This window comes from Sinocyclocheilus rhinocerous, unplaced genomic scaffold, assembly GCF_001515625.1.
Source record: "Sinocyclocheilus rhinocerous isolate Xijiao unplaced genomic scaffold, SAMN03320098_v1.1 scaffold5528, whole genome shotgun sequence".
NCBI lineage: Eukaryota > Metazoa > Chordata > Actinopteri > Cypriniformes > Cyprinidae > Sinocyclocheilus > Sinocyclocheilus rhinocerous.
This window is the reverse complement of record NW_015649566.1, coordinates 118645-129164: the sequence shown is the minus strand read 5'-3', so window position 1 is coordinate 129164 and position 10520 is coordinate 118645. Positions and strand designations below refer to the sequence as shown.

At 38.5% G+C, this 10520-nt stretch overlaps 1 protein-coding gene across 1 annotated transcript; it reads right to left on the bottom strand.

Annotated features, from left to right (window-relative positions):
- Nucleotides 1-176: 176 nt before the first annotated feature.
- LOC107710648 (uncharacterized) lies at nucleotides 177-10125 on the bottom strand. Its single transcript, XM_016515477.1, has 29 exons — nucleotides 9816-10125; nucleotides 9514-9609; nucleotides 9220-9408; nucleotides 9053-9143; nucleotides 8828-8963; nucleotides 7969-8193; nucleotides 7461-7736; nucleotides 7258-7381; nucleotides 6971-7162; nucleotides 6716-6868; nucleotides 6403-6597; nucleotides 5784-5897; nucleotides 5565-5709; nucleotides 5219-5489; nucleotides 4649-4731; nucleotides 4404-4558; nucleotides 4157-4283; nucleotides 3928-4053; nucleotides 3681-3848; nucleotides 3110-3403; nucleotides 2956-3012; nucleotides 2837-2875; nucleotides 2584-2753; nucleotides 1599-1791; nucleotides 1433-1527; nucleotides 1253-1353; nucleotides 802-1101; nucleotides 644-713; nucleotides 177-374 (listed from the first exon to the last, which is right to left on the bottom strand). Exons 1-29 carry the CDS (start codon nucleotides 9882-9884, stop codon nucleotides 303-305), a joined length of 4326 nt encoding a protein of 1441 aa, XP_016370963.1. The 5' UTR covers nucleotides 9885-10125; the 3' UTR covers nucleotides 177-302.
- Between the last annotated feature and the right edge of the window lie 395 nt (nucleotides 10126-10520).

The window sequence follows — 10520 nt, the reverse complement described above, 5'->3', positions numbered from 1 at the left end:
CCCGCCTCGAGTGTTTCGTCTTCTTCTTTCCCTCATGTACTTCTAAATCATCAGTTACAGAGTAGACTAAAAACAGTTTGTGTTTTTGTGTAAGTTAGATTTAAATTCAGCAATTAAAAATGATTATTCTTGAATAAATATGCTACTTTGGAACACTACACTGTTTTTGTGCTCTAGTAAGATTAAGACATTCTTTTCATTTCCATGTAAAAACATGCCAGTAATGTCTGTAATCACATTCATGTGAAAATATAGAAAGCTACATATTTAGCACTAGGTACCTATTATAGAATAACTCCTGGTTATGGTGGTGCTACGCGGTGATGACTGTCAAGACAGAGATCAGCAAACAGGTAACACAGCAATTTCACTGCCTGCAGATACAGAAAAATAAGGTACACTTAGAAAAATAAAGGTTCTTTATTGGCATTGATGGTTCAAAAACCTTTAACATCCATGTAAACTTTTCATTACACAAAAGTGAAAGGTTCTTTAGATTATTAAAATGTTATTCACACTAAGAACTGTTTCTTTGCAAACTTTGGGTTCTTTAGGGAACCAAAAATGGTTCTAGGGCATCACAGCAAAACGTCATTTGGCAACCTTTATTTTAAATGTGTAAGATAAATTGTACTGTACTCACCCCACTTTCAGAGTTTGGGTAAAGAAGTTTCATTGTAACTCTCTTAAAGTCAGGTCTCTCTCTGCAAATGCTACAGAAGACGACAAACAATAGAGTTACATATGGTTTATACTATAGACTGCTGTAACCTTTTACTTCCATTTCAGCTCGGCTTGTACCTCTCGAGAATGATATCGAAACATGTGATGGCATTGTCTGCTTGCAAAGCAATGATAAGGCAGGGGCCCTCACACAGAAGTGCTTCACCAGCAGAGGACCTCAGTAACTTGCATATGTGCTGCCTTTGTTTCTCATCTGGTGTGCAGAGCCTTCCAGCCACCAGGTGGCAGCCTGTCCTAAGCAACCTCTGCAGTAGCTCTGAGTAGAGAGGAGGCTGATTCTGCCGCAGGAGGTTGGAAGGTATCAGCAGGCAGGTGGTCTGACAAAGAGCACTGCAGACCAAAGGCCCTACTGGCACCAAAACACAAATAAATAACAACGGTTCCCATCCTCATTACAAAGGTCAATCGCAGCTAGTAAAATATCAACATGACTGTTTATGTTTGTGTCATTGGCTCAGTTTTGTGATGTGTTGATAGAGGGGTGAGGAAGTGGAAGAATGCCTTGCCTTGACTGAATCCTGAACAAAATTGGTCTTTGTCGGCGGTTCTAAGGGTGTGCAGCTGTCCACGATCCAAACTAGCTTCAGGATCTGAATGCAAGCAGGATATCTGAAATAAGACAGAAGAGATGTTTATAACACCAATGTATCAACATACTTGTAGGGGGAGGAAAGACAAGTTACAATACCTGCTCATGTCTCATAACTGAAGTTTCATTGCAGCACACACCCTCTGGAAATACCAGTTTTATGTCTTCTACAGCCTTTCGATACGATGGAGATCCTGTACGAGAACGTACACATATTGTCAGTAAGCTTTGGGCAGATTTTTTTTATTTTTGTCAGAGTGCTGACCATAGATTCCATTGTGCAGCCTGTCAGAGCCATACTGGGCCCTCCATAGGGTCTGATCTATAGTACGGGCTTCAACAGGATCCTCAGGGCCCATCAGCTCCAACAACCTCTTTACTGCATTCACTCTCAGTAAACCCAAAGCCAGCGAGGGGCCCGATCTCAAGTACTTCAACTCCAGCTCCTCAATGGGATCCTGGATATTAAATAGGCATAAGACAAATGGTTTCTTATATTACACACTCAAGCAAAATTTTTATTGTATTTATTGTATACATTTATTGTATAGCATGTGCTCCTGTAGTGTGCTTTAAATATTAAAAAGTATACTTAAACTATTTGCAGTTGATTATAATACTAATGAAATAAAAGACCACTTAAGTGTACTTAAAGAGAGTACACCACATAATCTTTTAAAAAGTGCACTTTGTAATGTCAAATTAAGAAGTTTTACTTTAAAGAACATTTTAAATCTTGTTTTAATAATATTTTATCATTTTGTCATGCTTAAAGCCAGCGGGAGAAAGAAGTACATTTATTTTGATGTACAACAGTTTACAAAAATTACATTATGGTATATTTTAGTTTACCATAAATGTTTGTCAGTATATTCGGCAGTACAATTATTTCCATGACGAATAGAAGTTATTATGATTTGATGATGATAATATGATAATTGTATATATGAAGTCCTACTCAAGTAGGTCAAAAATCACACTAAATTTAAGCAATTTGTCTTTGTACTATAGCCACTGATCTATAATAGAGAATAGTCATACATATAGATCAGTGACTATAACACATTTTCACTTAATTGCAATTAACATGAATTAAGTGTAAACATTACATTCAGTTTGAGGTTACGTATATTATTTCCTTAATAAGTACACTTTTTAAAGTATGCTAAAATGTACTTCTTTTTCACAAGGGTCTAAAATTAGATTATTTGTTCTTTGTATGATACTTAAAAAGAGGAGGACAGAGAGACCTTTTGCTCTGATGGATGTGTCAGTGCATTTGCCATGCTCGAGTCCAGCAGAAGCACACGTAAGCCCACTAGAGTATATCCGTTCTGTTTGATTACGGTGAGAATTTTACCAAAGCGATGTCTCCAGGCTCCAGGCTTAAACAGAGCTAGAGTCAAAAGTGGCTCTGGGCCTGTAGAGTACAGAGGCAGGAAGTTGAGAGAAAAGGCCATGAAAGACAGCTCAGAAAACATGTTCTGAGAAGACATCACTTACCCACTGTCATGTAACTGTAAAGCAACTGACTTCTTAGACCTGAGGGTTGTCGGAGATTGACAGTCAGTTCCCAGAGTGCATAGCGGGCAAAATATATTTTGGCTTGGTTCTGTACATACCAGGAGTGTCAATGTGATGAGGCGGTAAGAATTTCAATGATGGACGACTAGTGTGATCTGAAGACGAAGGGATTTTGAATTAAGCAAACCGCTTTTGACACGAAAGTAAAAAGATCATCCTTACAAAACTGGTATTATCTACTTTAATCCTCACCAGGGACCAATTCTGCCTCAGAGAAGAAGAGGCAGGTCTGTCTGAAAGCTGTCTCAGGTGTGGGGGACATCAATACATGCAGGTTTCCTGGGTAATTTTGTGGTAAAAGTCTACGTAGGGTGACAAATGCCCTCACCCTCCTCAAACCCAAAACCAGGGCAGGAGTGGATGTCAAGCTCTGCACACTGCTCTGCCACTCTTTTTCTCCGATCTCAAACGGGCTCAACTCTTGCGCCTGCTGCTGAGACAGCTTGGGCTCCCACTTTAGTGCAAGCAACTCAAATCCCTCTTGTCCTGTTTATACAAGACAAGGTAGATTTGGTTCTGTAACTTAGTGATTTACTCAACCAAGTATACAGGTACATTTGTGACGGTATAGTTTTAGGTCAGGAATGCTCCAATCCTGCTCCTGGAGGGCCACTTTCCTGAAGATTTCAGCTCCAATACACCTACCTGGTTGTTTCTAGTTATCCTAAAGACCTTGATTAGTTCATTCAAAGATAAACTCTGCTGGAAGGTGGCACTCCGGGAGCAGGATTGTACACCTCTGTTTTAGGTAGATGTCATGTACCTGCTGAATCTCCACTGAGAACCTTCTGAAGAAAGTCCATTTCTTTCTCCACAATGTTTTGACCAGTTAGTGTGAGAATCACCACCTGCTCTGCATCTGGACAAGAGGGATATGTGTGTTTGGACAAGACCATGTGGCTACACTCCGGCACTGTCCACATGAGCCCACCTGTAGGACGTCATATAAATGTCAAAAAAGCTCAGATGGTATGTGGACAAATCATGAAAATGCAAAGTAATGTATATACCCAGAACATTGTGGTGGGTTTTAGAGTAGGGTACAGTGTGAAAGCAGACATTTGGACCCAGAACATCTGTGAATCTTGAACGGATCGATCCAATAAGGCCTTGTGCAGCAAGCTCATTCATCAAACCTTCATCAGGCAAAGACACAGGACACTTAATGCTTGGAGAACTTCTGTACAGCTTCACATACAGTAAATGGCTGGCACGATGTATGCTATCCGGATGCTTTACCTATCGGCAGTCTGGAACAGTGTCTAACTGCACTTTCTCTCCTCATGAGCAGCACCAGGCAGTGAGAGGACAGCTCAACCTGTTCTCCAGCCAGAAACACTGTGGGAGCGTGACAGAACGCTGCTACCTAACGGAGACAGACAGCATTTCCAGACAAATGCAATCAGCATCAATGTCATGGTAGTGGCCCACTCTCAGTTTCAATATATCTCTGTACATGTACAGGCTCACTGTTGGGTTTATTCACCTGCTTTGCAGTGAGTCCCAGAGATTGAGCTTGTTTCCTGGAGATCTGCGCTCTTTGAAGTCCCAATAGACTGAAGCCTGTTTTTGCACATGCAGATAGTATATAGCTGTAACAGCGTGGTCCAACCACAGGAGACACAAGGAGAAAGATATCCGCTGTAAGGGGGCAAAGGCAAAGGGGTAGAAAGTTTGACTTATTAGATGTTAGACACTTTTAAAATAACATAGTTTTTATTCTCTAGTCACCTTTCACTGTGGCACATAAACTTGCTGGAGAAGAGGTCAGAACATGGGAACATCTGACTCCTTTGTTACCAGAGTCCTGGATCCTGTTAACAGAGTCAGAAGGTAGTTCAAAGTAATAGTTCACCAAAAAAGTCATCATTTACTCATGTTGTTCCAAACTTGTATTATTATTTTTTTTCTATGAAACAAAATAAGAAGATTTTGAAGATCCTTTCAAATGACGAACTTCTGAAGCAAGATGATCACTTTTGATGATGGAATTTGAAATGATGTAATCTGTTGATTAATGTTTTGATTTGAGAGTGAATAAAGGCTTAAATTTCAATCTGTTCATCAAATAAAATGACTGTGTCACTTCAAAAGACCTCGAACATACCCGTTGAATTTTATGGATTATTTCATGCTTGTTTGGCTCCCATTGACTTTCATAATATGGGCAAAAGCAGCTGAAAGGTTCTTTGGATATCTTCTTTGTATTTCGTATTTGAAGACAATCGTACATGTTTGGAATGAGGGTGAGTAAACAATGACCCAAATTTGGGAATTATTACAATACATAGGAATACTAACGTTGACAGGCTGTTTTTTGCTATTCTACCACCAAACCACAAGCACAGCCCCAGATGCACAAGACTGGCAAGACGGGGTGAGTAGAGTAGGGGCTGGTCTTGACTGTGACCATACAGGGCGTTGATGGATGCCGGATCTGTCCGCCTTGCCAGCTGGGGGTCTGATGGCCCTGTGATCTCCTGCCACACTGAGTTAGCGTGAGGACCCCGGAAAGCCATGATGAGCACTGGCTGATGAGAATGTTCCCCTTCATGCATAACTGACTTGCTGACTAGAAGACAGGATATGGATTAACCCATGCAATTTGTATACATGTTGTGTAATTATGGTGGGAGATTATATGTACCTGCAAAGTTTGTCAAGAGCTCTTGGGGCGGATAGAGGAAGCGGATACCACACACATCTAGACTTGATCTCCACATAAGCTCAAGTGTGTGATGCATTGCCAATGGGTTAAGAAACAGTGTACTGCCTATCAGAACAAGTGCTGTCTGAAAAGAATTAACCATAAAATGAGAAACTGTTCATTGAAAGATATAAAGGCCTTTACGAAAGACTCTTTCACCTCAGTATGACACTCTTGAGAAATTGTGGCTTCTGCGCTTTGACATTTTTGATCTTCTGTTTCCAGAGTTTGCCAGTAGAAACTTGGGATCATACTAAAGACTTTTTCAACAGCCTGAAACAAAGTGCTTTAAAGAAGACAGGATATGGATTAACCCATGCAATTTGTATACATGTTGTGTAATTATGGTGGGAGATTATATGTACCTGCAAAGTTTGTCAGGAGCTCTTGGGGCGGATAGAGGAAGCGGATACCACACACATCTAGACTTGATCTCCACATAAGCTCAAGTGTGTGATGCATTGCCAATGGGTTAAGAAACAGTGTACTGCCTATCAGAACAAGTGCTGTCTGAAAAGAATTAACCATAAAATGAGAAACTGTTCATTGAAAGATATAAAGGCCTTTACGAAAGACTCTTTCACCTCAGTATGACACTCTTGAGAAATTGTGGCTTCTGCGCCTTGACATTTTTGATCTTCTGTTTCCAGAGTTTGCCAGTAGAAACTTGGGATCATACTAAAGACCTTTTCAACAGCCTGAAACAAAGTGCTTTAAAAATTTAGACAAAAACGTCTCAATCACAGTAAACATAATGGATGCATAAGTCATATAAGACCTCTCCATTTGGGTTGACAGAAATGAAGCAGTCCAGGTAGGATGAGGGCAAGTGGACATGGGTAGGATACGCCTGTTCCTCCAGCAAATGATTAAGCTGAGGTACCCAGAAGGCAACAGTCTTCAATGGCGTCTGAGCAAAGAACTTGCAAACTCGTCTGTAAAACATGCTCTCGTCGCTTTCCACCTTCTTCATCTATGAGCATAATAATGAAAGCATTATTAAATTAGCCTTTAAAAAATTTGCATTATTTTTAATTAGATATTTAAAAAAATATATATATATATGTCAAGGAAAATGTGTAGAACTCAACCCCGGAATTTCTACAGCCAGTTCGACAATCCTCGAGAGACATGGCACAGATGTACAAGGCCAAGCCATCTTCCTTGTAAAACTGCTGCAGCCCAGCCACCCAAAAAGGGGCATCAAGCTTGTTACCTTTTCTCCCACAGGTTTTTGGATCAGTCTATAACAGTACGTGTAACAAAAAGATGAAATGTAGCATAAAATGTCAAATATTTTTCACTGCCAAAGATGAATGTATTTCTGTACAAAATAACAGACACACCAAAGACATGAACCATGCTATGAGTGCATTGTAAACATGTGATTTGATCAAGGCTGAATCCATTGTCTGTGTTTTTCTCTGCGTTCTTCCAGCCACCACCCCAGGACTGGATAAGGACACAGTCAGCAGCAAACACTCCTTCATCTGTAGATCTGGAGGTAGAGTGTTCACAGAAGAAAGGTAGGATGCTTCCTAAGGGAAGTGAGTACAGCAGTTTTACTCTAAATATGAGAACAGCGTTCAAATTATTACTTTTTTATTTTATAGATAAACAGCCAATAACTCACAGGCTCATAAAGAATATCAGTCCTCTCAGCAGCTTCCTGACCATTATTATTAAGATATTCAGGTCTGAATGCTTGCAAGAACTTCAGATCCTTCTGCCATCTGATTTTTTGACTGTGTTGCTCTCTGTATGCATAGTCACACAATTATTACATAAGGTTATGCATGTTCCTGTGAGTGAAGAAACTGTAAGTGTATTTTGTACCTTTGCTTGTTTTGAGCAGCTGGAATGTGAGAAGATGGAGTACTCTGTTTATGTTGGTCATGTTTCACAGTAGGACAGCAGACATTGACCTGCCGAATACCAGGTTCACTGCAGCTAGTTTCAGAATCATGGTTTTCCTTTATACTTTTCCCTGAAGAGTTTTTCTGCTTATCCTCAGCAAAATCTTGTGGATTTCTCCAGCTCCCAGACATCTCTAACATACTTTCTTCTGACTGTCTCATGTTTTGGAGTAATAAACTCTTCCCAGAAAATTCTCTAGAAATGAAAAATAAATGCATTATAACTTAGCTTTTAAGATGTCATGGCTTTTAAAGGAGAGTAGATTTCATCAGCCGTTCATTATTTGGAATATTAATGTATTTTTTTTTCCAGATTATTGAGTTTGTAATGTATTGTAATGTACAAGGTTCTCAGCATATATTTAAAACTTGTGAAATTTTCATTAATAATTTATGTTAGGATAGATGACTTTTATGTGATATCTTACCTTTTCTGTCCATTTGCTCTTACATTAGACCTCTTCTTAGTGGAGCTCTTTTTCTTGTCCGGGTTTGCAGGACTTACGACACTGTTACTCTGGCTAATGACTGATTGTTTTGTTTGAAATGCATTGTTGCGCAAATCAATATATATGGTTGGAGAATCTTGATTGTGTTGTAATTGTGCTGAGGTCCCTTTAAAATCTGTCTCATTCATCAGTCGTCCAGTACATCTGGGAAAAGTCCTAAACACTTTTAACCTGCAGTACAGTAATCTGTAAATGTGAGAATATACACTACTGTTCAAAAGTTTGGGGTTTGAAAGTTCTTTTTTGTTTTTATGTTTTTTAAAGAAGTCTCTTATGCTCACCAAGGCTGCATTTATTTGATCAAACATACAGTAAAAACAGCAATATTGTGAAATATTATTGCAATTTAAACTGTTATATTTGAATGTTTTAAAATATAATTGATTCCTGTGATGCAACGCTGAATTTTTAACATCATTACTCCAGTCTTCAGTGTCACATGATCCTTCAGAAATCATTCTAATATGCTGATTTGCTGCTCAAGAAATATTTCTTATTATGATCAATGTTAAAAAAATGTTGTGCTACTTAATACTTTTGTGGAAACTGTGATACATTTTTAAGGATTCTTTGATAAATTAAAAGTGCAAAAGAACAGCATTTATTTGAAACAGAAATATTTTGTAACTCTGTAAATGTCTTTACTGTCACTTTTGATCAGTTTAATGGATCCTTACTGAATAAAAAAAAAAACCCGACTGACCCCAAACTTTTGAATGTTATCTAAATGTAATGTCATGTCATTTATTATAATAGAAATGGTATAACATGACTGTACCTGAGGGATGATTCTTGTATATTATGGGTTTTCGTAGATGAAACATGTGTCTTTATTTCCATCTCATTTACTTTCTTCTCACAAAAAGCAACCAGCTGCTTCATTAAATCATTTTCATTCATTTCACTGTCATTGCCTGTAACAAACAAATGATGTTTTCCTTTTATGTTCATCTGAAATGAAATGTATGTAGCCTGAATGAGTAAACAGTGTCTGCAATCCAACCTCTGCGTGTATCGGATTGAATTGGCTTGACAAGAGGTTTGTGTTGCTGTAGAGTCTGAAGGACTTGGCCAAGATCCCAGGTATCAAGAGGCTGTTGAGATAATTCGTCACATGGTTTTACTGAATAGCCCTAGTCTAAAAATGTGATTAAATACAACCTAACTTACTGTCAGTGATAAAACAGGACAGAACTTGGTCTCTATCCAATCAGTCGTGTTTGCTTTTTGTTGCAAAGGCACATTGCATTCTGTTTTATGTGGCACTTTTTCATTCAGTGATTCTTCTGTTTTGTGACCCACAGGAAGCTGAGGATTAGAGTCACCTTTTTGGCTATCATCAGTCCAGGAAGTGAATGGCTGTGATACAGATTTAAGTGACGTTAGATGCTACGACATTGTGATCTAAGAAATTATTAAAGATGGCAAACTCTCTCTCTCACACACACACACACAGACACACACCTTGACTTTTGGACACTCCAGGTTCGTGCTGCTTCCTATCGGCAAGTGAGTCACTGGTAGTTGCTTTAGAACAGCCATCTCTACTTCATTGTCTGACTGTAGTGTGAAATGTGATGTTCAGCTGTGTTTATTTCAGTTAGTCCACAAGTACTTACAGCAAAGCTTGTGACGTTTAAGATAACTCACCTGGACCTCATTGACTTGGTCAAAAATAATCATTACGATTATAAACACTGTTAATATAACAATAATAATAAAAAAGATACCTGCAAAGGAGTATCAACACAGTAGTTTGAACTTACTGATGATAGGTCAGAGTCAAGAGATGGTATCTTTGATATAATGTCGTCTAGATGCAAATTCCTCTGCATTTCTGTATGTATTTGGCAGGTGCGTATTTTTCCTCTCAAAATACTGTAGTAAACAGCAGTTGCATGTTGACTCTATGCAGTCTGACGTTCAAACGCCACCGAGCAAAACTGTAGTTGTCATGGTGACCGCACGCGCTGCCGATACCGCTTTGTTGACGCCGGCCTTTTTTTATCGTTTCTCTTTCAGTGTCAAGTAGATGTTTTGGCGCGAAACTTGCTAATCGAGTACTTGCTATTGATTTATTATTATTACTATTTGTATTATTATTATTATTATTATTATTATTATTATTATTTAAAACGAACAAATATTGTTTTTTATGAAAAAAAACAGGATTTGTGAATGATTTATTACGTTTAAAGCTCTATAAAACTTAAAGTGAAATAAACATCAACGTTTGTGCGAAAATTACATGATTGTTGTGACTGATCTCACTGCCCCTTTTGATAAAGTTTAAGAATATGAAGGAAACAACACTGTGCGAAGAGCGTAAGATAAAATATGAGACGTGATGTGTGACAAAAATACATAAATATCACTTGTGGTAGTCAAGCTGTAATTTTGTCAAACTATTAAAAAAGTGTGAAAATATTAGGCCTAGGCCTATTTAAGGTTTTTAGGATACATAACATGCT

Excerpts from the sequence above, each read along its gene's own strand:
- LOC107710648 (XM_016515477.1), bottom strand. The coding sequence starts at position 9,884 with ATGCAGAGGAATTTGCATCTAGACGACATTATATCAAAGATACCATCT. Across the intron at positions 6,598-6,715 it reads CTGGCTGTAGAAATTCCGGG|ATGAAGAAGGTGGAAAGCGA; the intron begins GTTGAGTTCTAC and ends TTATGCTCATAG. Across the intron at positions 4,284-4,403 it reads TGGGACTCACTGCAAAGCAG|GTAGCAGCGTTCTGTCACGC; the intron begins GTGAATAAACCC and ends TGTCTCCGTTAG.